Consider the following 27997-nt stretch of genomic DNA (forward strand, 5'->3'; position numbering starts at 1 on the left):
TGTGTGTAAGAGCTACACTGCACGTAAAGGGATTTCACATTTTATTATGTGGGAGGGATGATGTCAGTTTGGTTGATTATGCCCCTTTCAAGCTGCTGTGATAATTACCTGCTTGTTACCAGAAGTGTCGAACCCATTTTCAGTTCTTGTTTGCTTTTGCTGTCATGCCCTAATTGCTACATAATTTTGTCCCTGCCAATTACTACCTTGGAGTTGAATTTTACAGTGAAAAAGTTGTAAGAAGCAATAAAGTAATTGTTTTTTTAGATCTCGTAATTTCAATAGAATATTTTATTATGCTACAAAGTATATTGAAATACATGCTGCTCACTTCTGTGAGATGGTGAAATCCCATGGTTCTCACTGAAATCAAGAGGATGTGGAAGGCGTGACTTCTTGGGAGAGCAAGCTGCTTACAGTCGAGATGGCTGTAGTACCTGCCTTGGTGGTTAAATATGCAGAAATGAAGAGGTGTGGAGAACTGATGGCTTCTAACTTTTTATTTTGGAAATAAACATATTTACCACACTCTTTAGAGGAACTCTTAGGTTTGGTGATTTTTATTCCTGTTCCTTCCATTCCTTATTCATCCTATCTTTTATCCACTAGATGAGTTTTAAAATTTGCTTTTGAGATAGATATATAAGGTCATCTGATGTTATCCTTTATCCATAGTTTTCTATAAAGATGTGATGTAAATGGATTTCTTTAAAGGTGCTGGGCCTAACAGTGTTTTGTATTCTGATTAAAACTGTTTGAATTATTCAGTGGAATAAAGTTTACAGTAATTGGGTTAAGGGCTGGCTGACCAAGCATTTTGTTGTCTTTGTGAACTGTCATTGCCTTGCTTTGGGCTGAGTGGTCGTCCAGCAATAAAGTTTGGTGTTAGTCAATATTAATACCAATTACTGCTGGTGAAATCTCTATATGGACTGACGTGGATGAGCATAGGGAAGAGGCAAAAGTGGGATTTGGATTAAGCACAGTTAAAAAAATGCTGTTCAGAATAAGGAGAGGGATAATGCCACCATGTAGAGGTGTAGGGATAGGGATGCAGTCCAGGAAAGAGCCTTTGTGGAAAGAGATTTAAAGTGTGGGGTGTTTGTGGCTGTGTCCTGAAGCTCTGTTTATTGCAGAGATTGTGAGATTGGCTGCTGCCATTTTAACGTGAATTAGATATCAACAACTGAAAGACTGAAATGTTGGCAAAAAGTCATGAAGTGGACCAAGGATTGTAGAAAGCTGGGAGAAAATTCCTTTGATGAAAAAGGTAGAAATGCTCAGTCTGTTAAGTTATGGGGGCATGCAGAATCCAAACCCTAAAACTAAGTAGTAGCTTGATTACAGTGGATAATACCTCCAGTGGAAAAAATGCTGAGTTCTTAAGGGTTCCCTAATGTAACAGGAAAAGGTACAAGAGCCAGTGGTTGAAAACTGAAACCAAAGAAGTTCACATAGGAAATGGGCAAGACTTTGTAAGAAGGAACAAACGACAAAGGATACGGCAAAGAAAGTGACTTTCTGAAAGATGGGCTTCAATCAACTGCAGTTATTGAGTGGTATTTATGGATATTAGACTCACGTGGATAATGATTCTGGCATTGTATCCAGTGAGTCTGTGAGCAGTTGGACTTCTGTTTTGATAGCACTCTCTTTAGCAGCTTTTTCATGGATGGTGTAATAAATGTTCAACATCTTTGAGGTCGAAGATTCTTTTCAAATGTAATCTTTAATATATTGATTGCAAAATACAAATGGTTTCTAGGATTCTGAGGACATAGTATACCTCAATTGTAATTCTTGGTCATCATGAAGGCTTTTAGGTACAGGAAAAAAACTATGCAGAAGTAATACTGTAACAAAAATTAATGATTTTACCTATGGCCACAATGTGAACTAGCTTCTGCTCTGTCCTGTCATGATACCAAGACAGTACTTGGGTAAAGCTGAGTAGCCTTAGGGCTGCTGTAAGTTACACCTACCATATGTGCTTCTCTGGCTGTGTCAGCTTCACAAGTGGTTGCAAGTACAGCTGTTTTTAGAGCTGCTTTGCCAGCTTTTGATACCTGGAAGTACGTCTGAAAGGTTTGATTAAGATAATTTTTGAGACTCTGTGGTCTGGTAAGTAGAACTGAGTTTTCATGATGTAAATGTTAATTAGAAGCATATGTGTGTATGTAAAAAGCAAGCTGAAATAAAAGTATAAATATCTAAGAAGCTGTCATTCCAGAAGGTCTATGCTCAGAAAAGATTAGGTAAATATACAAATAGTCCCATTATAAACCAGCTTGAGTATAATTTCTGATTATCTTTGTTACTTGTTTTTCTGGTGGCTTCTGACAAAAGTTAAAAAGCGAGTGATTCAAACTGTAATTTGCAAATCCTTTTAGACAGCATCGTTTACACCGTCACCAAGGAAGCTTCACTCGCTTTATTCCCTCTCTTCTAGCTACTCTTTCCTTTCACTGCTCTTCTCCCTTCCAGCACAAACGTTTGTGGGCTTTCAATGAGTGAAACAGGATTACTGACCTGGATGAAAATTCCCTGTGCTTTGCTGGATATAAATTCAATCTGTTAATTTTTAAACTTTGTTTTAACGTTACTTCTACATCTTCAGGTTAGCATATTTGAATCTTGAACATTTTAGCATTTTTCTCCATACTGAACATAAATTTTAAGAATTAATTTCCTGTTACCTTAAAACACGTTTTCTTGGCTGTTTAAACTGAGGACATCTGTGGAACTGGAGAGAAGTCGCAGAACTTGAGGACCTTTTGCAACTTGCAGTGCAGTAAATGGAGTAAGCTTACTGCCTGTGTGTCCTTGGATGATGGCCTCAAAGGAACTTGACCTGGAGGTATCAGTTGGTCCTCTTGGATGACTTCCATTGTAGTAGTTGCTGTAACAAGGTTCGCTGGATACGTGCCCCTATCGTGTGACACAGATACAATTTTGTTTATAACTCTGACCTGTATCAGATGACGTAGGCTGAGCAGTAGATCATTCTTTTTGTAGCACTTCTGTCACAGACTGATCTCATCTGATGCTGGGGGAGTGTGGAGGAGGTGATCAGGCAGTAGAACTCCTCTGGCATTAAGTGGTGGAAACCCCGTCTATTTATTGACATGCCCTTATAGGAAAACATGGGAAAAGGTAAACTATGGAAATGAGGGAATAACAGTTCTAAAACATTACAGTGAATTTATATTTTTAATCTTAATGGACAGAAGACTAGCATAGAGGAAAAACAGAGAAAATAGCTTGGTATGATTTGTAGTGGTCTCCAGTAAAAACAGGTGAAATTTTGATAACATTGGTGTACAGCAACGATTATTGTCCCACATAAAGATGATAATTTAACAGTTGCTTGAACAGAAGATTAGAAGTTGTCTATTATAGTTATTTGGGGCTATTTGTAACCTATCTGTAATTGTCAGAAGGCAAATTTTTGGCTCCAAGTTGGAAGAACCCTTTTCAGGGATGGAAAAAGTGTTGGACAGTTTTGTTAGCAGAATGCAGCATTTCTGCCTTATCCAGGCCCCTAGAGATTGATATGTCCGTTTATACGGAAGCATTTAAACATGTTTGAAGACTTGTATTAGTTGTTGACTACGCTTCGGAGCTTTGCTTATTATGCTACTTGTATTGTTGTTTATATTTCACAATAGTATTTCCAGAGTTTTTACTCTGGTATAAAAATAGTTTCCATGATCTAGCTTTTAGGATTTATTTATAGTTTGAAAACAATTTTGTTAAAAGAAAAACAATACATGTGAATTATAAATTTACACTGACACCCATCTGATTACATTGCCCATTTTCTTTTTAGGCCTATTTTTATTCTTCTGAGGTTTTCCAACCCTTCTGAATAAGTTCTAATGGATTTTTAATTAGTGAGCAGATCTTGTGTTTTTCCCTTTGGCTTTCCTAGGTTTAGCAGTTTTATTGAAAGAAAAATATTTCATAATACTTGTTGACATTATCTGAAATAAAAATGCATTTCTTTATAAGGAGCACTAAGGGTGCTAACAGATGGAAAAGATGTGGTGATATGACATTCATTTCTCTTGTGTTTTTTTCCTGTCTAAATCCATTTTAGATGGGTAATGACAAACTGTAGTTAAAATACAAGAACTACTCTTCTTCCATGCCAACAATTAATTTGGAGATTATTAAGAAAATTCTACCTAATGTGTTCTAGGTCAGCATCTTGTATAAAAGCTGGTTATTTATATCCCTTTGAGTACTGTCATTCCTTTCATGTCCCGATCCTTCTAGTTTAAGCTTAAATGCTTGTTGGGGGAAGCAGGAGGGAAACACACTGATCTTATTGCCCACAGGTTGTTCATCACCTTTTGTAAACAGAAAATCAGGTGAAATTGGAAGACATATGCCTTTCTCAGGGAATCCTGTAACACGCACCTGAGGGATAGGCAGGTGGTTTTTTTTTTTGTGATACTGGTAGCATCAGAAGTATTTCAAGAGCATAAAAATGAATGGAGTTATTTTCCGTGTGATCTACGGGACGACTTGTGTTTGCTGTTAGGTCTAAAGACACGAGTAAAATTGATTTGGGACGAAAGATATACTGAGCTTTATTCGATGAGAAAGCATAAGATGTTCTGAGTTGACTGATGCATTTTGGTAGATGTAAGATCTGGAAACCTCTCAACGATGCTGTGTGAGTGGGGTTTAGTTTGTCTTAAATAAATTGATATAATAGGTAAGAGTTGAATATTTGCATCCTTTTTTGAGTACCTAACTGAATTAACAATGAATAAAATCAAAAGCTAGAACTCTTTGTGTCATTGTATGCAGACTGTACTTGCCAGCGATAAAAACAATTTTTTGATTAAGAGCTTCAGCATTAGACTGTTTGGTTGGTTGTATACCTGCAGTGTGCATGGCTAGGTATTAGGACAGGCATCGCAGTCTGCACCTGCCCTTAATATATTTAGTGAGAATATTTAACATAATCAGACAAATGCATTTTGAAAGAATCTTAACAACCTTACTGTGGTAAGACTCCGGCAGACTGCAAAGTTTCAAAAGGAAATCTTTAAAAATGACTCTTAATTAATGGTGCTAAAATTACAAAAATCTGTTCACAGAGACCAAAACTTCCACCAGGTTCCAAGTACTTGGCAGCTGTTTCTCATGCATGATGACTCAGATCCGCTGAATTTTATGTACGGGATCTTGAAATCACCAGACATGAGAATTACAGTCCTTACCATTGTATTGCCACCTTTATTCAGAACAGCATAGCAGGCAAATCCTGCAATGTATGAAGGAGCAAGTAGATGGATAATTCTTAATTCTTAAAAAAGACATGAGCTTGGTGCTGTTGTGGGTAAAAAATTCTGGGCATCATGGCTGTCACAAGGTTGGAGGAGTTAAAACTTGCCATAGCTGTCATCATGGAGAAACAAATCTTGTGTATTACATCTTCGGATGTAAGTGGATGCTTATGCTACTCATCAAGAAAAAAACAGTGTTTGATACAGTAGCATATTTTGATGCAGTTTTGTTTAATTAAAGGAAAGAGAAGTGTGGACAAGTACAGTGTTTGATGGGTGCAGGTGCACACATGGAATTCTTGCAAAGGTTAGAAGATTTGTGGTTTTGACAATTGCAGTGGTCTCTTAACTGTTGCCATTTCATTCTCCTTACCTGTAAAAATTGAACATGTGAAAACATTCAGTGGTCTTGATAAGCATTATTTAGCAAATTAATTGAAGAGCCTCACACTAATTGCTGTCCAGAGGAATGGTAAGAATATAGCCATTACTGAGCCTGGAGCCAGGTAGATACACAGAACTAGCTGGACTTGGAAACATGCAGATGGCTCTACTTGTAGCTGCTGGTGCTCTCAAATACTTGTCTAATTTCATTCCAGAAAGGGTTTTTAAAAATACTGCAAGTGCTGAAATTCTTGTATGTTGGTTTGCATCATTTTGATAGTGAATATGGCTAAGTGTATTGGTAACAAATGTGTAAAGGATGGAGTTTGTGCAAAACTGCAGATACATAATGTATCGGAAAGTCATAATTGCACCAGAAATATTTTTTTTAATTATTTCTGAGATGTGTTTAATGGTTAAGGTTTGCATGTAATGTGTTTTGTATTGTAGAACTAAAACTGTAAACTGCAAGTCAGACAATGAGACTGCCTATCAGTGGGAAGGTAGTTTTAGAGAAAGAAGAACATGTAGCAATTTTTGGTGCTGTATATTGCTCAGTTAACATGACAGATATTTGACTAAAAGTAATTTTCACTTACAGATTTATAGATGTCTAAACAGTTCGAAAAGTAAAAAGAAAGCTGAAGGATCTGAAAGCCTTTTGTATGATTTCTCACTCTGTTACCTGAACTGTCTCAAAATCTTTGAACCGTCCATACATGTAGATCAGGCAACCTGGCTTCATACTTTCAACATCAAACCCAGATTTTCTCATGTAATGGGTAAAAAGGTACAAAAAGGTGTGCAGAAGTACATTGCAGTGTAGTAGCATTAGCCTCAATATTTCAGTGTGTAACTTCAGTATTGAGGCTAAGCAGAGCTGTGTCTCCATGGATATTTTATGGGCTTATGTGAAATGTGCCTGAAACTGTTGACAATAGTTTGTTCCTTAGCTGCTGTCACTATCTGTCTCTCTCCTCAACCCACAGAGGATACTCCCAAATGGGTAACAAGTTGAGAAGAAGATTTCATGGTCTTGTTAATAAGGCTCTGTTTCAGCTTCATCTCTTTTATCTTCTAAAAGAGCAATTCCAGATTCAGCCAATAGATAACTTCAGTGAAGAGCAGAGAAAATGCTGAAGACAGTTGCTTTGGCCAGACCAGCTTCATCACCCAACAGAATGTAGCTTCAGGCTCCTGGATCTGGTGGCCTTCTGCAAAATGGAGTTGAGAATAAGATTTTCCAACAGTGAGATGGTGTTCCTGTTACAGTAATTATGCCTCTTTGATTCGGGTAGGCAGTTCTAACGAGTGCCTGCCTGCAGGACATCCTGTTTGCCTGTTCTCAGTCTCTCATGGAAAGTAATTTTGCTCCAGTATTGGCCTGAGAGCCCATGTAGTATGGGTAACTACGCAAGGGCAGTTGAAGTTGAAAATGCAGATAAACCAAACTTCACGTTTACTTAAAAGTACTTATTCATTTGGCCTTTAAATTGTTGTTAGAACTGCGAAATTCAAATTTTCCTCAAAACCTGTCTTGGCACAGGCTTTTTTATTCAAGAGCTCTGCATTCATCAGTGGGTTTCCCTCGTAATAGCTTACTTTTTGTCTGCAGTCACTGTACTCTAGAATGAAAAGCAAAGACGCATCTACAACATTCAGTACAAATAATCTTTAAAGGATTCCTATTTGCATTTCTTTGGGTAGCATAGGAAATCTTTGACAAATCTCCTTTTCGCAGGGGATTACTGGAAAAGTTTAGATGAGCATTGTGGAGCGGAGGCTAGGTTCTTTTTGGGCTTTTTCTCAGACATCACTGATCTCAAAGGCTATAATATTTTTTTATTTCAGGTGTTTAGTGTTCTCAGTGGTAACTGTATAAAATATAGATGTGAAGAAGGTTTCAGCTCTGAACATGTTACAGCTTGGGTGAATGAATAATGCTGAGTGAATGAATAATGTCTTTTAGATCATTACTGGTTAAAGGAGATGTAAGACGGGAAGTTGCAATGTTTTGGTTTTAAACATAAGCTGGGTCACTTCTCTTTGATGTAGTTATTTATGAAAAGATTATTATGCTTTATAAAGTAGAAGTATTAAGATACACACTTTTCTTTGATTGTACCGGGAGACTAATAGGCAATATCAAGTATATTTTTGAGATCTTTTAAAAATGAAACTGAAGGTTGAGCAAGTTTATAATGAGACTGTAGTAAGTCTGGTTCTGTAGATGTTAAACAAAAACGGTTCCCTACGGTCTTTCACTTCTCTCTATAAACTAAAAGGTCAGCTTTTTTTCACCTTTGCATCACTTGTGATGTTTCTGTTGCACGTCTTTTCCATACATCAGGGTCCTCCTGCCTTTAATATACACATATCTAATAGAATAACTAAATAGGAAGAAAGTACACGTTGAGTTCCTTTTATATAAAGTATGAAAGAAAATGTTATGGAGGGCAAGTGCAGAAAATTTTTCACCTATGACTGGTTGCGCAATGAAAAAAAATCCTCTTCAAAATATTTTAAACCAGAATCAGTTTGAAGCTGGAGTCAATATGACAGCGAGTTTCCTATTTTAGGCTTGTTAGTGTTTAGAGCTATTGAAATGAATTCTAGCTAGATGGCCTCTGCCTTGCTCCCAGAGCCACATTGTTCATTTTAGCTAGGCTTGGATTTAGAATTTTCTCAACTCTTAGAAGTAGTAAAGACTACGTTGAAAAGTAGCATTCAGAGATGGGAAAAAACCCTTTCCTTATAGATATTGCCATGAATTGATTCTTGCTTGCTGTGGTTCCTTTCACATGGGGCTACTAGGTGAACCTTAGGTATTCTACTTCTACTTAAGCACAGTTAAACTTTTACAGCTGTACTTAGACTTATGGATCAGAAACAGTGGGAGCATGTGCTTTTGTACACCTGTTAAAAAGACTCTTGAAAAGACTGTAACAGCTTTCACTTCTGAAACTGTCGCGTGAACGTTAATTCGTTACTAGCCGTGCTGATGGCAGTGCTAATTGAACCTTTTTATAAATCATTCCTGCACCATCTTCTAGGGTAAGGCTGTGGACAGATGTTCATTTAACAAGACATCTGTGCTGGTTTAGGATGTTACTGTATCCCAGATGTTACACTGCTTTTTAAGGTTATTGGCCCTGTTTATATATTTAGTACCATCATTGTGCTCAGCAGTTTGCAAGATGTAGAAAGGAAGGTAGTTTCTCCCCTGAACAACCTAGAGGTTTTGACATTTGAGAAAGAGGGGAAGCTCTGGAGTAGTTTGTACAAACACATTTTCATAAGCCTGAAACAAAATGCACTGGATTAATAAGGTAGTTTCCATGGATGGTCTGAACAAATTGTCACCTGATTTTGTTGGTAGCAACTTATGGAGAACTTGCAGAAACTGGTGCCTGACCCTAACTTCTGGCTAATCATAAACTAGCAGCCTGGCAGTGACAGGCATCTGAGGTTTGTAGCTTTGTCAGTTATTTCATGTGGTTCCAGGAGATACTGGCCCATGGTGTTACTCCTGATCACTTTGTGGAAAGAATGAGTAAGATCCAAGATGTACTTTTGACCTACATTGCAGTTGTCAGGTTATGGTGCTATTGCTATCACCTTTTTTCAGATGGAAAAAAGAAAAAAAAAAAAGGAAACAACAACAAAAAACCCCAACTGCAAATATGCAAAAAAATGTCATGCATTAAAAAAATAAAAAAAAAAAAAGGAAAAGTAGTATCTGAATACTGGGAGGTAAATAAGACACTTTCCCATTTTCTCCCAGCATTGTGCATCTGTGATGCTCTCCATGCAATTCAGCAGAAGCCGCTTGGGTGCCTGGTGATCTTCCTGTGTTAGCGACGTCGCCTTTGAGACAATCTGAGCAAGGCTTTCCCCCAGAGCAGAGGGAGTGCCTAATGCTCTGCTGAGCCCTGAAAAAGGTTTTTCTGGGCTCTTTTTCCTGTGGGCTAAATTTAATTAGTTGCTTAGCCAGAGAAGAATTACGTGATTTTTGTTTACTATGGTGTATTTAAAGATAGAGATTAATGAAAGGCATTAGCTAAGAAAGCTAATTGATAACAAATTTAGGAGTAGGTCACAAAGGATTTTGATAAACTACTTCATTTTATGCAAATATGAGTAAAATTGTTGTAGACAGTAATTATATTCAACTGGAGTCCTGTATACATAAAAAAATATAGTTTCGTCTTTTGTTGACTTTGTTTCATGAAACGCTGAATGTGCTTTAAACACTCGAAGAAGTTCTATTTCTCTCAGTGGATCTGTTCTTTTAAACATCAATAGATGTGCTTTTGTTTTTTCCTTCTAAATTGAACTTCATTGTAGGAAAAAGGCAAGCAAGAAAGCCAGTCGTGGAAACCTTGGCAGCAGTTCAGCCTGCGTGCCAAGCCCACTGCCTGTTGTACTGACTAATATTTATTGTTGTTTCCTTGTAGAGTCCGTATTGGTCAGGCTCTGCCTGTACATTTTGTTCTTGGTTTGTAAGCTGTAGGAGACGTGGCTCATCTGTGTTGGGTACTTCTGCTGTTGCTGGCTGATGGGGTTTCTGCAATGATATGTAAAAGCATGAGGTAGTTACTCCTCCTAGTAAGACAGTTTGGGATTGAGCTTCGAGATGTAGAGCAGAACTCAGGTTATACTGTTCAGTATAGCAGTTACGGTTCAGTACTGTCTGGCCGTGTGAGCTAAGGGGAATAGTCACGGGCTGTTGTTCCGTAATAGTTTTAGGGCAGCAAAAGCTGGCTCTGCTGCTGTCTTGCCCCCACAGAAGGATGAACTTCAGAAGCAGTAGTCTAGTCCCAGGAGAAGAACAGAGCACAGGTTGCTTTTCCCACTTTATTTAAGGGGGAATAGAATAAGAAAATAGAAAAATAAAAAAATTTCAGGGTTTGTCAGTGGAAAAATCTAGTGTTATGCAAACCAGCCAAAAGCTTTTGTATAAAATTATTAAATAAAATGTATAAACTTTAATGCAAATAACATTAAACAATCCATTCTTATTACAAATGTTGATTGCAATGATTAGGTATGCTATATGGCCTTCTCAAGTGGCGTTTTCTGTGGAAGCATTAAATTACCGTTGTCAGTACAATATATATTCCACTGTTTTGTGACTTGAATTATTTTTTTCTCTAAGCCAACCAGAAATTTATAGACTATGAAATCTCTTCTGATGATTGTGCAGTGAATGTAGCTAGCAAAAATAAGTCAATGGTATCTGGTATTTTTTCCATCTCTACCTCAGTTTTATTTAAAACCTGCAGAGCATTATGAGGGCTTTTTGTAGAATATTTTTGGGGAGGGGCATGGCAATAAAACACCATACGTGGTTATATCATTTGCTGAAAGAAGCAGTTATGTTAATTAATTGAAACCTCTGATTTTCCTTAGTGTTAAATAGGTTGCTAAAATACGGTAGGGAGTTCAAGGAGTGAACACTGCTCTTGCTTAAACAAAATGTTTAAAAAGGCTTTGTGAGGTACTTCAGTGTTTAATACAAGAAATGTATTTCTAATAGAAAATCTAAAGCCATATGTAAAGTATTAAATAAACATAAACAATCATCATCTTCCGCTATCCAGTGACTTTCACCTACAGGGTTATGTTGGAGAATACTGAAATGGAGTACTTGTGAAGAAAGCCAAACTGTCATTTACCTTTGATGATTTCAAAGTAATCCTGGTTTAGTACTACCTTGTAACTTTGTGTTGCAGATGGAGAGTTGGTAGAATAATTATTGGAATAGGATTTAGAAATAATCTCTATTCCTAGTTGGTTGTGTTCATCAAGCTTTTGAGCATTCCTGCACCAAGGGAAGTGATTTCACTTACCTGTGTTCCCGTCCTTTCATTTGGTGCTGGCTGATGTGCTGGGATATTGTGAAGAACTACAAGAAATGTAATACTTAAATGCTTTTGTTTTCTTACCAGCTGCATTGTTTTTCTCAGTGCTAGAAGGGTCTTGCCTCTCTTGCTGTATCTCAGTCTTACTGGGAGAGCCTGTTCTATCCAATGAGCATGGTGTTCCATTTGCTCTACTTCCTACTCTTCATTATGAGTGGGAATAAATCTGTATCTCAGATGCTGTGATCTCAGATGCTGCTCTGAGAAACATTTGTGTCCTTTCCACTTCTAAAACATGTGTCCACCTTCCAGCCAGCCCGCCGGTCGCTGCACGTGTGGATGGGCTGATACGGTGGCTGAAGGGAGGAGTGTACGACAGTTTCTTCTGGTCACTGTGCAGTGTGTTGTGATTTAAGTGTGAAACATGGATTTTAAGAAACTATACCAGAAGCTTGTAAACTGGCAAATAACTGAAGGGGATGCTGGCTTTTGTCGTGTTTAAGGCGGCCATTTGTGTGTTATGTGTATGCTGTCACTGCTTATGGATAAGCAGCCAAGGGGGAAAGATAACCTTGTATCACTGGGGTTCCCACTGCACCCACGTTTTTCAGCACTGTCCTGAACAAATTTCATGGGGATGCCATAAAAATGTCCTCCTGTCCTTCATTTCTACTTGTTTTCCCCCCACCTCTTTTGTAAAATGAGTGGGTTTTTTTCAGGCTTTGGTTTGAGCTTCATTTTAATTCTTCTTCCTTTGCAGAGACAAAACTGGTCCCAACACAATTTGAAGGGGTCTTCTTGTTAGGCAGTCCAAGACAGTCACTCCTCCCTTTTCTAGGAGGAGAGCAACACATGTAGACTCAAAAGATAGTTCCAGTTCTGTGCATGTCATCCTGTTTGATCCATGAGAACTGAAGGCACTGCACGATAGTTTATTTCATAGCTGATTTAGCAGACCTAGTTCTGTGAAAATAGTTTGGATAGATTTAACACACTGTACAAAAAAAGTAAATTTTGGAATTATTTAATCGCTAAAAAAAAAAAAAAAAAGAAACAAAATGAAACCCTTTTCCCCCAGTATAGAACTAAGCCCAAACCTTTCAGAATCCTTGGTGAAAGATGCACCGGAATGGTTTTGTTGTGTGTGTGTGGGGCGAGTGGGGTGCCCGTGTGCTGGCCTGCATGGCATCCTGATTCAAGGCATGTTGGTTGGGTGAATGGTTGCCTGGGAGCTCTGAGATGTTGGAACTGCTGAGATTCCCCAAACCACTCAGAATTTGTGTACTTGGACTCAGAAGCTCCCAGGGTCTCCCAGGCTTTCCGTCAGCACGCCAGGCAGGTTGCCAAGTAGCCTGAAAATTTGGGAGGCAAGGTGCCAAGCTCTTGGCTCCCTTTCAAATGGGCTGCTGAACAGCTGGGAATCTGGATGCTTGGGCTTCTCAACAGCCCACCGTGTTAGTTGCTGAAGAGCCAGGCAGGGAAAAAAGGCTGGAATTTGTGGCACAAACCTGCCTGCTTTCTGTCAGACCTTGGTTGAAATTGAAACAAACCTGCCAGGTATTTTAGTATTGATGTGCTGTCCTCATGTGATGACTGTTTTAATGTGATGACATCTAGTCATCTCTCATAACATCTTATTTTATGTGTCAAAATATTTATTTCACTGAAAATAATACATGTTTCAATTTAATTGGTTTAGCATCATTATTATTCTATGGAAATTTATTCCAAGGGTGCTCTGGTTGGATCGATACCTCTTTTATAGTGTATGTAACTACTGGCCAGATTTGGGAATGTGTTGTCTCACATCTGTCTACAATTGCCTCTTATGTGGAGCAAACAGGATGCTCATATCTTAAAATCTTGCTGATTTAATGCATTTTTTGATCAGTAAAAGTTTGTTATTATTTTTCTCCTGTAAGAATAATGAGAAAAACTTAAGGGGCCAACTGCTGATTCATACGTGTATTGTTGAGAATGTTACCTAGAACAGGAAGAAAGGAGAGGAAACTGATTTGTACAAGACTCAAATTACATGTTTGCTTAAACGTTACATAATTTAGTGCTGACGATTATCCCTCAAAATGAAATTATTCAAATCCTAATTTAAATTTAAAACGTCAAAATTTTAAAAATGCTTTCAGTTTAGAAAGAGTTGTCTCCTCTTATGTTTGCAGGCCTCGGAGTAGAGGAAAAACTACAGTGGAGGATGAAGACAGTATGGATGGTTTGGAGGCAGCAGAAACAGAAAACACTGTGGAAACAGGTAATGAGAGTACAGTGTTGATGCTCTCTGTTTATTGCTTCTCTCTCAGAAATGCATTTAATTGTGCAGGACTTCAGTAGACAAATACTTTGTAGTACAAGATGTGCATTTGGGCAGATATAAAAGAAAAATACCCTGTATTATTTAAACCTATATTAATTAAAGCTGTAGGAACCTATTGCTTTTAAATGGGCTGATGGGAATACCTTCGTAGTATAGTTATGTAGAGGTTCTTTTCCTGCTTTTGCAAGTCTGTATCTAACCAAAACAATAGCTCTGAAGTGGTAGCTACTATTTTTAGTATACCTGCCAAATACAGTATTACTTACTGACCTGAATCATCAGCTAACTATAGCAGATTATATACAAAAGGCATAACTGGGATAACCAAATGTTAATGCTTCCTACTGCTGCTTAGGAAACAAGAAAAATCTCTGTTCTTCATTTTGTAAATATTTGTTATGATAGTACCCAAATGCTTCTGTTACCAGAGGGATCTCATTGTACTGGACCGAGTACTGTTGTAACAGTCTGTGATTTCTGTTCTGGCAGGTTAAGAGTCTAAAGAGACAAGCAGATGAGCTAACACACAAGATAAAGGCCATGGTGAAGAACTGTCATCTCTTTGCCAGGCACATGTCTGTAGCCATTTGCCTGTTTTTAACCAGGGACTGAATATGTGTAGAAAGATGAAACCTGCCAGGAATGATGGTGCCATGGCCAATTGGCGGAAGTTTGTCAGTTTGACAGGAATATGCCTTAAAAAAATGCATTGAGACATACGGGTTTATAACTTAAATTAGGTGGCCCTATATGTGTAATGAGCAAAGTGGAAGGAAGTGCAGAGACACTAACAGCCGAAGCTGGTGGTCAGGGCGGCAGTTGTATGGAAATGCCAGCTGAGTGATGAGAGTGGTTAGATTACTCTCATAGCTACTAAGTAAAGGAGGTAGAGTTGTGAAGTCCTCAGAGGTGAAAGCAGGAATCTGTGCTTAGTGTAGATTTGTAGGGAGAAAAAGTAGAGGACTCAAAAGAGCCATTTTGTAGCTACATCTTATAGACCATACAAGAATATGGTTGCGGTAGTGAAAGCTATAAAAGAGGAGGCTGAAGTTACCAAGTGGATGGAGGATGAGCTTCGGCTGTATATGCTGGTCTCTCACTTCTTACTTGCTAGCTGGTGAACAGTGATGAAGGCTTTGTACTTAGCCCTCTAGGCTTTGGGGAGTGTCATGAATGTTTAGTCACAACTTGTGTTGAGTTTAAATGTTGTTAATGGCTTGTGGAGGAAGTCTAGATTAAAGCTTAATACAAGGATGCTGCTTTGTTTTATTCTGTCAGTTGTTTTTCTGCCCCTGGTAATAAGCTGCTGATGGTAGTGAACTTGAATGGTCTTTCCCAGCTTGTACAAGTAGGTAATTACCAGTTACTAAAGTTGAAAGTGAAGAAGCTGTAGCAGGTATTTGTCTGTAGAAAAACAGAGTAGGGGAAAGGAAGGCTAGTTCTAATGGTGTCCTATATTTCATTACTCTTCCTATCCCATGTGCTAGAAACAATCTTACGAAAATCAGCAAAGGGGACAGAAGGCGTGATTATAAGTGGTAAGTTTTGTAAACTTTAAATAAGTTTTTTAAAAATAACCAAACAAAAAGAAATTCAAGCTTAGCAGCTGCTGGTACACTACTGTGTAGAGAATTTAGTGATAAGATGTATCTTTTTGGCTTTACGTGTCATTATTAACAAAGTTCCTCAACAGAGATCTGAGAGCAGTTTTTACTTTGGAGGGGAGAGAGACACATAATTATTTTTAAGGTTCCAAGAGTGTGCATATAGATACATCTCTCCATTATCCTTCATCACAATCATCTTGGCTGTCACAGAGAGCTGATGCTCATTTCTAAAGGTACAGGCAGCAGTGGAATACTCTGCTAGAAATCCTGATAGACAAAGACTCTGCTGGGTCTGCTGCTGAAAGTGATGTGCCATCCCTTCAGTGCTGAGCCCAAGATGGTTTTGCAAACCGTACTCTTAAGTGAAAAGAAGCCTAGTAAAAATACAAAGGTCTGAAGTCCCATTTTGACAGGGGGAACCAGGATAGACTTGAAAGAGCGTTATTGTCTTGAGCAGTTTGTTAGAGACAGAATTGCAATTATGTTATTTTAAAAGCTGAATGCCATGTGACTCAATAGAGGTTTAATCATATTAATTGAAGAGGCTGCTGCCTCGAAAGCTTCTTCCTAGTGTTTATCTGTGTTAATAATAAAGTGTGAGAGAAGGAGTAATCCCAGTTTGTTGCTCCATGTAACACTGTGTTAATCAAATTGAAGTACATTTGTGTTCTGGTTTATGAATTTTTACTTCGACTAAAAAGGATTTTTATTTTGTTTTTCTCCAAAAAGTGGACTTGCCAACCATTTGCTGTAGTAGTTGGCAAACCAAAACACAGTCTAGTAATATTACAGAACTCAAAAGAAGATGATCTGAACATACAGAAACTCCTGACATGTGACTTCTGACATATTTTGAGTCTCCATATTTCTAGCTTCTTTTCCATTGTTTGGTCTCTGTATTGAGTATAATCAGGAATTTTTTTACTGTGTGAGGTTTTTATTACTGCTTTGTTTTGGTTTGGAAGGTTGTTTCTATTTTATTTATGGAGTCTAGCATTATTAATGTGCTTTTGTGAATTAATTAATTTTAATAAAGTGAGCGAAGTCCATGTTACAAATGTTATATTCAGTGTAATGAGCTCTACTTTTAGGGAAGGGAACAATGCAGGAGGAATGAGAACTTCCCTTACAAGAGGGGAAAAAGGAGATGCCCCATGTAATCCCATGTAGAATAAAGAGGTGTTTTCTAGCTGAGGAATCTTTCATGGAGAAAAAAGCAAGGGAGGGTGTAAATACTAAGCATGACACATTCCTTCCATTTGTAATGTTGACACAAATGTTTGGTAAAAAAAAAAAAAAATACTGAAGTGGCTCTTTTGTAATGATAAGGCATGGCCACTTTAATGTACTCCAGGAAACAAGTTGCTACCCTTAACAAAATCCTGTAATCTCATATGTAAAAAGAAGCAGAATTGGAAGCAAAGCAGGGTAAGCTGTGTGCTACTCTGATCATTTTAGTATGGGTCATTATCCCTGACAACTACAGTGATTTCTGAGCCCTACCTGTTTTCTGCCAAATGCTACGTTTGCTTTAGTATAAATGAACGTTCTTAAGAATGGAAAGAGGAGGGATTTGGAATTGGAAAAAGAACATTTTGGAATTTGGAAAAAAGATCTGTTTGGAGCTAAGTTAACTTTTTCTTAAAAAATGGTGCTGGCAACTGCTTCTACTGAATCATTAGACTCCTTTCCTTCGCCCATCAGCTCTGCCTCTTTTGCTGATTTCTTGGTTTTCTCCCTTAGTGACTACTTTGCTTCTCAGCTTCATATTGGTCTTTCCAGTTGTCTGTTACTTACTCCATTTTCCTTCACTGTGGTTCCCACCAGTGACTTTACTCTGGAATTTTTCTATCTACCCAATGTTGAGGTTACCCATCCCTCCCATCAATTTAGAATCCAGATCATCACAGAAAGATGGCAGGGATCTCTGGAGGCCATCTGATCCAGCCCCCCTGCTCCAGAAGGGCCACCTAGAGCTGGTTGCCCAGGACAGTGTCCAGATGGCTTTTGAATATCTCCAAGAGTGGAGACATCACAACCACCATGGGCAACCTGTGCCGGTGCTCAGTCACCCTCACAGTAAAAAAGTGTTTCCTGATGTTCAGAGGGAACCTCCCGCGTTTCAGCGAGTGCCCAAGGCCTCTGGTCCTGTCAAGATCTTCCAGCCATCAACACTTTCCACCTTTCTAGCTATCGGTAAAATACTGTTTGGTGTAGAATACTGTGTTTTTCTGTAAGTCCCCTTGAATTACTCCTTTCCATAAGAGGAGTTTTCTTTTGATGACCAAATCTCTGTAATGGCCAAAAAAACCCCCAAACCAAAACACCGAAGTCTGGAGAGCATATGCCTGTGTGCACACATATATGCAAATACAAAATATGCTAATCTAAAGGAAGAAATAATATGACAAATAACCTCCTGGTAAGCTTTCTGTAGGTTTGGAGGCCCTTTGCTGTTAATGAGGACTTAGCTTCTGCTTCTTTTCCTCATCTTCTGTTAGTTTCAGCAAGTTTCTGTACTTGGTATTTTCTTGGTTCTGCATTTAAGTTGACTGAAACTGAATTCTCTGTGTTAATTTTTTGATTATTCCCTCTTTTTTTTTTGAGAACACCTGTGAAATATCCAACTCATCCTAGAGTCTGTAATTCTTCCTGCCTGTGTCACATAAAAACGTTGAGATTCAGACTGATCTGGGAAAAGTGCAGTGAAGCAAGTGTAGGTTAACTGCTGAGTCTCTTGGGAAACTCATAGTAAATCCATAGAGTATTCTGTTTACTATCTGTACCATGTCAACCAATTCTTGAAATAAATTAGTACTTAATAATATACCCTTACCTCCCTATGGTGTCTGGAGGCTTCAGAATTTATAATACATACAAGAATTTGTATGATTTTATCAACTGGTAGCTCCTTGCCTGTATTACTGTTCTTAGTACTGTTATTTTCAGACCCAGTACCATTGCCTGGCCAGTTGTGTTCTTGTTGAACTTCACTTTAACTCCCTGAAATCTTTCTCTGACCAACCTCTTTTGTCTTGGGGCAGAGCACAAAAGAACCAGAAACAAAACACTTCTCAGTGGAGGAAAGTTATCCATGTAGAAGATGCCAGAGAATTTTGGACTAACTCAGAATCTCATCAGCTTTGAAGCAGCCTGAAAATTTTCTAGAGAAAAAAAACACTGCAATATCATACTTAGAGAAAACACAGACACCTTTTGTACCAGTATGATCCATACTGAGCAGAGCCTCCCACTATAAGAAGTAAAACCCACCTAAGAGCAAGTCCTGGTTTGGATAAATCAATCGCAAAAGCTCTCAACAACTTGTTAACAACAAAGACCTTTTCAAATCCACTTTGTGCTTTTCAGACAGGTACTTAGGCCTCATCACTATACTGCTTATCCCCTCTAAAATTAATGAAAGGAAGAAGTAACACCACTGAAGGCACTGCCTGTAGATTAAATTTGTCCATAAATGTTTGGGGCAAATAAGTGATTTAAAATGCCCTTACGTGTGTTTTAAGGGCAATTTAACATTCTCTGTACTCATTATAAAAGAAGTAGTTCCTTCTTTTTTATGCAGCTGACTCCTACCTCTCCAGCCACGGGAAAAATTAGCAGAACTGAGGCATCTTGTTATTATTATAAACATATTATTATTTTTCGTTGTGTTCTGGTAATTTTTTTGTTATGAGGAGACCAAACACAACAGGAAGTTATTTGATATTTGCTTTTAAATCATTAGAGGCATACCTGATAATAACATTTATCATCATGCATGCTTCAAATGGGCCATTTAGGAAAAAATTATTACTTTTTTTCCTTCTGACAAATGTTTCTGTCTCAGGTGTTTGAGAGCAGGTAGGATATTTTGTAGTAGGTGCAATCTGTACTTTCAAAATAAATTCTAACTTCACTGAGTTTTTCACTGTGGAGGTTAATTCTGAAATGCAACCTCTTTTTTATGCTTATTTATTCAGTACTGCTTTTGCAGTTTTGGTATCAAACTATGCTTTGTTAAACATAACCAATAGGTTTTGGAAGGAGTTTTCAAGGATTTCAGAATATTCCATCCTCCCATTGCCCCGAACCTTGACGCTGCTGCTGCGTCGTTAGTGACATGATGGGAGAATTTGCGTTGACATTACCAGTCAAATATATGGAAATAGTAGCATGTATCTTGTGTGCTGTACACTCTCCTCCTCACTGGAAACGGTGCTGTTTTGTGTATGTTCTGGTTCTATGAATCTCTCTGATTTTTTTTTTTTTGATCATGCTGTGTTGAGGCCAACTCTCTAGTTTAGTAGAAGAAATATTAGAGAAATTGAGACTTCAGTCCCACCTAATTAAAATCATAGTATAAGCCAGGTTGGCATCTGCCCTGGTAATCCTTTTCTAGGTCAGGTACAAAAGGGAAGAGAATAGTGGGTAAAATAAATTTATTTACTGTATTAAAAGAGGTACCTACCTGCAAGGCACTGAAGACTGACCACAGGAAACTGAATGACTCTTAAATTCAGTAGTAGTGCATGTAAAAGAACATGCAGGGGAAAATCACCATCCTAATTTTGTATAAACAAAAATTGGCTCTCAAATAGCTGTTGCTACCTGAGCAAGTGGTACTGTAGTTCTGAGAATTGCAGTAGCTTTTGTAAGTCAAAGGAGGAAATCAAATTCTAAGAATTAGTGGCAAAGGAATAAGGGGAAAAAAGCATCAGTGTGGTGGTGTGTTTTTTTTTTTTTTTCTGTTGCTTTATAATCGTGTGGCATGAGTGCATTTTAAATGCCATGTGCAGTTCTGCTTCCCCTTCACCAAAAGGACGTACAGTAATTGGGAAAGTACAGGAAAGGCCAACAAGTATGAGAAGTAAATAATAGCTTCTGTGCAGGGAGCAGTTAAGGTAAAAGACTTCAGCCTGAAATGATATGACTGGAGAGGAATTTAATAGAGTCCCACAAAATGATGAGTGGTAGGGAGAAAATGAACAGGGAATGATGATTCATTTTGTTGAGCAACACAAAAATTAGGGGACATCAGATCATGTTTAGAGTACAAAGGTAGGTGCTCTTGCACTCGGCATCTACTTAAATTATAGAATTCATTGCTAGTGGATGATTTGAGCATGAAAAATTTACATGGGTTTTAAAAGGACCTGAACAAATTAATGGAAAAATAATCACGAGTGCTGTTGAACACCACCCCTAGTTTAGGAAGTTCCTCAGTCACATCACACATGTTTAGAATGACCAAAATTACAGTTTAAATGGTCCTATGTTGAAAACTTTATTTTTATTCTGCAACTGTGTCCTGGGTTGAGATATTGGGAGCAGAACTGAGCCCGGGAAGAAGGGAGGGGTGGGGGGAAGGTGTTCTCAAGATGTGGCAATGCTTCTCACTGTCCTAATCTGTTATGTGTTGTTAGTGTCTGTAATAAATGTATGTTCTTTTTTTTCTTCCCCTAACGAGTCTGCCTTTTGCTCGTGATCATAAAGGGGGATTTTTTTTCCCCATCCCAGTCCTATCTTGAACCCCAAGCCTGGCTCTCTGTCCCTTCTCATTGCCGGAGGGGAAGGGAGAGAGCACTGCTGCATTGTGGTTGGCTGCCAACCAGGCCCAAACCACGACAAACTGGTACAAAATTTGCACAAAGTTATTTTCTGTATAAAATAAATTTAATAAATAGGAATTCTATTTGAATTAAAAGTATCAAAATACACAGGTATGTACAGAAAGAATAACTTCAGGCTTTCTTCTCATCTCCATACAATAACTGTCGCAGTCCTTCAGAGAGGACAAAATAGATAAGTGATGGTTTTAAAAGAAAATACATGTGTGGCACTTGCAAAAAAACCCCAACAAAACATTTCTGATGGTGTTGTAGGTTTTGTTGTTTATTGTTGTGAATAAAATTTCACCATGTTGTCTTAAGATGAAGAAAGTATGCCTCTGTCCATGGAGAAATGGTTCTTGCATATGGTTATTATCATCACACTCAAACTTCAGTATGTTTTTTTTTCCCTTTCTTTGCCGTGGCTGTGTTTTAGCAGGCAAGAATAGATGGCTACAAACTCAGTGTAGCCTAAGTAGTAGTGGTGGCAGCTATCAGCACCCATTGCCCTCTGCGTGTCTTTAATACACCTCGGCTTGGCTCGCTGCTGCCCGGAGGATTGCAGGTGACCTGCACGGGACCGGTTAGCCGCAGCGTGTCTTTCTGTTCCCCCGCGTGCAGCTGTTTAAAACCTATACATTGGAAGTTACAGTACATGAAACATTTCAGCACATAAGTGATTGCTGCATGTACCAGTCTAAATTCCTCAGATGCTAGCAGGAGAGGTGATGCTTCTATGAAACTGTGTCCAGAACAGTAACTGAATTATGAACTCTGACTAGTGGAAACTTGTTTTGTTCCTAATCTTATCAATCCCAATGAGATCCCTGCATATCTGTCCCCTGTCTATATGTCTATATTAGGCAGTTTTGTGTTTTTTTTTTTTTTTTTTTTTTTTTTGTTTTGTTGTTGTTGTTGTTGTTGTTTTTTCCCTACTATTTTATATCTCCATTTTTGGAGATGCTCAAAAACCGTCTGGGCATAGTCCTGGGCAACTGGCTCTGGGTGGCCTTGCTTAAGCCAGAGGTTGGAGCTGTGATTCTGTGAATATTTGCTGAGTTGTAAAGCGTATGGAAGTCTCAACCCTTTTGATGGCCCATGTGGATAGGAACTTTACTCCTTGTGCTTTTGGGGATTTCTTTTAACCTTAATAAGAAGAGAAGGTGTTTCTGTCCTCACCAGTCAGGTGAGGAAGAACTATTGATGTAATTGTCTTCAAATATTAAAAATTTTGAAAATCTATATTTCCTAGTATTTTCTTGATGTTTTAGTAAAGGATAGTGACATTAAAAAAGAACTTGAAGAAGTTTGGGGAATTGTGCAATTAGCTTTTATGTTAATTCTCTGTTCCCCTACCAACTCACTATACATGGACAAGACCTTCATTGTGACAGAAACAGTAATAAAAATAAGATGCAAATTAAAGCCTCATATATGAATCTGTAAATGAGCTACACATTTATTATTCATGGTTCCTTCATTCCCGGTAGCTTCAAAGTAGGAGGCTATAACCAAGTCTGATGAACGTTCTTTAAATACAGTGAAAAGCAGTTACTGTGTCAGATGCTTCCAAGAACATCTCGGAAGCAGCGATGAGGCTATCTGCTGTCCATTTGCCATGCCAGTGCCAGACCCCATCTCCTAGGAGTTTGACTCATGAAATGTGTTTCTTCTGTTCTTCCTTAATCTTCTGTTGGAAAACTTGCACAAAGTTGAAGTATGGCACGCACAACTATCATAAATGCTATTTTCATTCTGTTTGGTGAGCACCATCTTTTCAGTCTTCTAACGGCATATTGAGACACAGTTTGGTTTATTGCAGAGACAGCAGTTGAGATGTTGTTTGTCTCATTTAGTATAATTTGGGTCCCTTCTTTTCTAGAGAAGCAAACAGCAGGGGAAAAAGCACCATAAGGATGTAAGCTCATATAGTCATAGTGTGTAGTGAAACAATCTGTGTCTTCTCACACAGTCCAGAGTTCTTGAGATTGAGTTAGTGCCCATGAACTTCGCCTTTCCAGTGTAATGGGTGCCCATTAATGTATAATGAGATGAAAGCTGGCAAAGAGTAAATGGCTTTTGCTTACTTGAAAGTTTCTGCAGGCACACAATAAAGCAGAGTTCCTTCTGTGAAGTTTAACTAGGCTAAATAACACCAAGATGGATCAGAACACAACCACAATTTCTGGTGGTGTTCCCTGAACACTTCATGCATGGTTGTCCTGGTCTGTGTTATGGATATTTTAGCCATTTGGTGTTTGCCTGTCTTATAGATGTTTATGTTTTGTGCCCTGCATTGAGGTTGTATTTAGAAATTTGGGGATTACTTGCACAAAATTATCCTTCAGATCCAACATACTTTGGAAACACGCTACAGACTATTATGAATGGCTCTGCTGGACGCTGCCTGTTTCAGGAATCCTTGTCCAGGAATGGTTGCAGGGATTGTTTGTTCAAATGTGCCAAAAACTAAGGGTGTGGGGTTTTACTTCAGTTTGTTTTGTTTTCTGTATGGAGCCATTTACTGTTACAAGGGATGTGTTCCCAACAGGATATTTATTTAGTGTCAAATGACTGTCCAGCATTTTTTTTATTTTATTTTCCTAGGATAGAGTGGTGGAATGGCTTTAACATGAGCCATTTGTCTTTTGGACAGATAGTCATTTTTGGATGTTTCAGATGTCCAAAACCATTTCAGATGTGTTACTGAGTAGCTTAACTTAAATATGTGAATCAATTCCAGTTTACACCAGCTCAAATAAATATCTTGCACATCCAGGCATGAATGGGAATTTCTTATTCTTTTTTTCATAATTTTGTGTTTCTTTTCATTATGTTTTAGATGCCTTCATTGAGGGTTTTGAATGTTATAGATTGTCTTCCTAAATGAGTTCACTCTAGGTTTAAAGAATAATTTTACTTCAATCCCTCTATATCAAACAATAAATATATTCCCTTGTCCTGGGTTGAGTGAGTGGTGGAGTTTTTTGGTGGCAGGGGAGGGGGCTATCGGGGCGGCCCCCTGTGAGAAGCTTCTCAAAGCTCCCCCAGCTCCACGTCAGCTCCACTTCTGTTTGGGAAATTGAGCCAATCGGCTGCGCCTCTGTGATAACGTATTTAAGAAGGGACGTGGTGACGTGCAGGGGGACTTGTGAGGAGGAGTTGCTGCAGCTGCATGAACACCAAGGTCAATGGAGGAACGGAGGAAGAAAGGAGGGGGGAGGTGTGCCGGAGCAGAGATCCCCCTGTATCCTGTGGTGAGATGGCAGGGCTGCCTCCCCCTGCCACCCATGAAGATCTACGGTGGAGCAGACATTGATTTATGGCCTGTTGCTCCTGCTCGGATAATCAAGGTTCTGTGCCCGAAGAAGGCCGGGGTCTCATGGGAAAAGGCAGCCCCGCTGCTGTAATTCAGTGCTGGGAGGATTGCAGCATGCGGGGGAGTCCCACGCCGGAGCAGCAGCTTGGGAAGGGCTGCAGCCGTGGGAGGGAATCCAGTCGGAGGAAGTTAGTGACCCATGACGGAGCAGTGTGGGGAACGCTGCGGCCCGTGGGAGGAATTCAAGTCAGAGAAAGTTTGTGGAGGACTGTCTGCTGTGAGAGGGGGACCACGATGGAGCAGGAGGAACAAGTTCCGGACACTCCCCTCACCGAAGATGAAGGAAGTGGCAGCGCTGACTGCACCCCCCATTCCCTGCCCCTGCGCCACTGGGGGAGGAGGTAGAGATATCGGGAGCAGAACTGAGCCCGGGAAGAAGAGAGGGGTGGGGGGAAGGTGTTCTCAAGATGTGGCAATGCTTCTCACTGTCCTACTCTGTTATGTGTTGTTAGTGTCTGTAATAAATGTATATTCTTTTTTTTCTTCCCCTAATGAGTCTGCCTTTTGCTCGTGATCATAAAGGGGAAATTTTCCCCCATCCCAGTCCTATCTCGAACCCCAAGCCTGGCTCTCTGTCCCTTCTCATTGCCGGAGGGGAAGGGAGAGAGTGCTGCTGCATTGTGGTTGGCTGCCAACCAAGCCTACGCCACAACATCCCTTCTCCAGGTGCTCTAACAGGCATATAATTTCAGTATTACAGAACAAGATGTGCAATCATATGTTCTGAGAAATTTCTTCTCTTTTATTGTTCTTATAAATAAGATTAAAGCTTGTAGCAGGTTTTTGTGCACGCCCACCCATGTTGCAGATTCTTTTACCCATCCATTTCTCCACTTGAATAATTTATCCGTTGCAGTATTTGATTATATTTGAAATGTTGTTTATTATTTTTTTTAAAAAAGTGAATGTATCTTCAGCTTAAATCTTCTAAATAATCTGTTGCTTTACTTTAACTGGACATCTTTGAAGGAGCTGTATGTATTGGCCTCTTAGCTCAAACCCACGTTTGCTGGAAGTTCACTGGTGGTGTGTGACCCAGGTGCAGGCCCTTGGTGTGCCTGTGGGGACAGACAGAGCAGCCGTGGACATTGACAGGATGAGGCAGTAATTTTTTAAGCTGGATATACCAAAGAACATCTGCTAGTGTCCTGTGATTTTTATGTTATTTAGGTTTCAAAATCAAAGTATGAAGGAGTGCAGAAATACCAAATTTTATTGCTCTACAGCTTTGACCCTTGTTCTTGTTCAGTCTGACACACTTGGAGTGGCGCACTGTCATGTCCTGGCATATCCCTGGCTTGCTCCGTGCAAAGGAGGAAACCAAATGGGAAGAGGATTTCAGTTGTACAGACAGTGGGAACTTGGTGTTTCTGAGCGGAAATGAACTTTCTAGGCAAATAGTAGCATTGTCAGATATAGATGTATATATTTGTGTCTAACAAGTAATCTAAATTAAAAGGATGCTGCAAAAATTGCTTATATTCCTACAGTTCAGAGTGAAGTTTAAGGTGGCATAAACGGTGTCCTTCCTTTGCCTCCTCAACCCTGTGTCAGCATAAAGTGAGTGTAGTCAGGAATGAACTTGCGCAGGGAATTGATCAAAGTTAAAGCTAATCTGGGAGGAAAAATGGTTTGTTATACCCCAGATGAGTGTGCTCACCCTGATGTTTGTTCAGGGATGGCAGAGGAGGGGCACAAGAGGAGTTGTGGGGAGAATGAGAATATCTAAAACTGCAGCCTTGTGTGAAAAGGTTGCCACTGAACAATGCTCTCCCTGCCCCATTCCTCATTATTTACTGAACATCTTGAGTTCAATGGTATGCTGTGTTATGGAAATAACTTTATAAGCATTCAATTTCATGTTTTAGCTAGAAGTGAAGGGTAATATTTTCCTATTCTTTCCATTTTGTTGTGGCTGGGAACACAGATATATGGGTTTATCTATAAATAAAATGGATGTTTGCAGCACAAGGGAAAGCTTACAGATGTTTTTATAGACTGAATAAATAAATAAAATAATATTATTCTTATCTTTTCAACAGAAGTCAAAGAGCAATCTGCAGAAGAGGACGCCCAAACGGAAGTGGACAGCACCAAGCAGCTAACACCAGTCCTTCAGCACTCAGTATCCGAGGAGTCTGCAAGCTCCACCGCCTCCGTGGGTGTGGAAGCTAAAACCAGGTTGGTGACAGAGGAGGCAGGTCCTGAGTCAGGGCAGGGCTAGGAGTTGGGTAATGGGGTGCAGAGTGCTCGGGGTGCAGGCTTGGGACACGCCACTGGTGCTCTGAAGTGATGGCAACAGCAGCCTGTGCTTGGGCTTAACTGGCATATAGGGAGATCAAGGTGAAAAGCACGTTCCTTGAGTGTTGTCCTCAGACTACACTGGTAAAGCCTTGAATTACAGCATATAGCTCTCTAAATTAAAACAGACGTAAGTGATATGAGATAAAATGTGATTACTGAAGCTTTCCTACTGAGAAAATGGTGTTTTAGCAAATCCATATAAAGTTATTTCTGAAATTTCAGCTTGTATGTCTGCGTTTTCAGGAACAAAGTAAAACAAATCTTGTAATTTCTACCATGTTATTCCTTATTTCAAAATTTATAATACAGACAATAATGTTTATAATTTTTTTAAACCTTTTATCAACCTAAATTACACAAAAAGCAGTGAAAGTATTAATTACATTGTTTGAGGGAATCCAGAACACACTGTCTGTGATGACTGTTGAAGTGGTGTCACAGAATTCTAGCAGAGCTTCTCTGTTGAAGTCCTGGTAACAGCTTTTAACCCAGTAGTGGGTCTCTTCTGCTGCAGAGATTGCCGTTACCAGTTGCCAGACAGTTACAGGTGTAATTATATTTTGACAGACTCGGAGAGAATTGTCGTCATCATTTTACTTCCTGCTAATCTAATACAGAACATCTTTTCCATGTTCAAAAAATTACTTCATCTACTTGCTGCATGTATAATTTTAATGTTTTACATGCTCACAAACTTCTGACAGAGAATTTCAGTTAAACAGATCTTGTGTGTATACCTGAATGAAATACACAAAAATTTCTGTTCTTAATAGAATTTTCCAAAGCTGGTATTAAATTGCAGTAAATATGTAGAGCAACTTGAACTGAACAGCTGTTTTGGTTCTTCATTTGACCCTGGTTTGGATCATTTGCAAAAGTTTTAGTGCTGTTTCATCTGCCCTCTGTTCTTCTCAAGGTTGCTTTCTTGCAGTTATCACAAATAGCTGATTACAGCACTTCCCTAGCCATAAACTTGTTTTTTTAAAAGCTGGACAACAGTATTCTGAAAAAACTTCTGTATGGTTCTGAACCAGCCCTTATTTGCCCTCAACCACCTCTTCCTTCCAACTGAAAGTATTGACTTCAGGTAGCCAAGATTGAAAGGCTATTATGGGCCCATTATTTTGGCTGATCAAAGCATAAAAAAAGCTAAGTAGAATTAAATTTTAATTAAAATAACAATGATCAGACTCTCTTTCTGACATCTTGGAAATAAATGTA

The 27997-nt window shown here is 39.0% G+C and overlaps 1 protein-coding gene across 15 annotated transcripts in view; it reads left to right on the forward strand.

The window, feature by feature from the left end:
* The window catches only part of KMT2C (lysine methyltransferase 2C), a 201933-nt gene that overhangs the window by 36225 nt on the left and 137711 nt on the right, over window positions 1–27997 (forward strand). For all 15 annotated transcript variants that reach the window (XM_033009705.2, XM_033009708.2, XM_033009703.2 and 12 more), the window contains 2 exons: window positions 13726–13814; window positions 26515–26653. In XM_033009705.2, coding sequence (XP_032865596.2) covers window positions 13726–13814; window positions 26515–26653 — 228 coding nt within the window. The remainder of the gene's footprint in view (window positions 1–13725; window positions 13815–26514; window positions 26654–27997) is intronic.

The sequence above is a fragment of the Tyto alba genome, unplaced genomic scaffold (assembly GCF_018691265.1).
Source record: "Tyto alba isolate M040663 unplaced genomic scaffold, T.alba_DEE_v4.0 Super-Scaffold_38, whole genome shotgun sequence".
Lineage (NCBI taxonomy): Eukaryota > Metazoa > Chordata > Aves > Strigiformes > Tytonidae > Tyto > Tyto alba.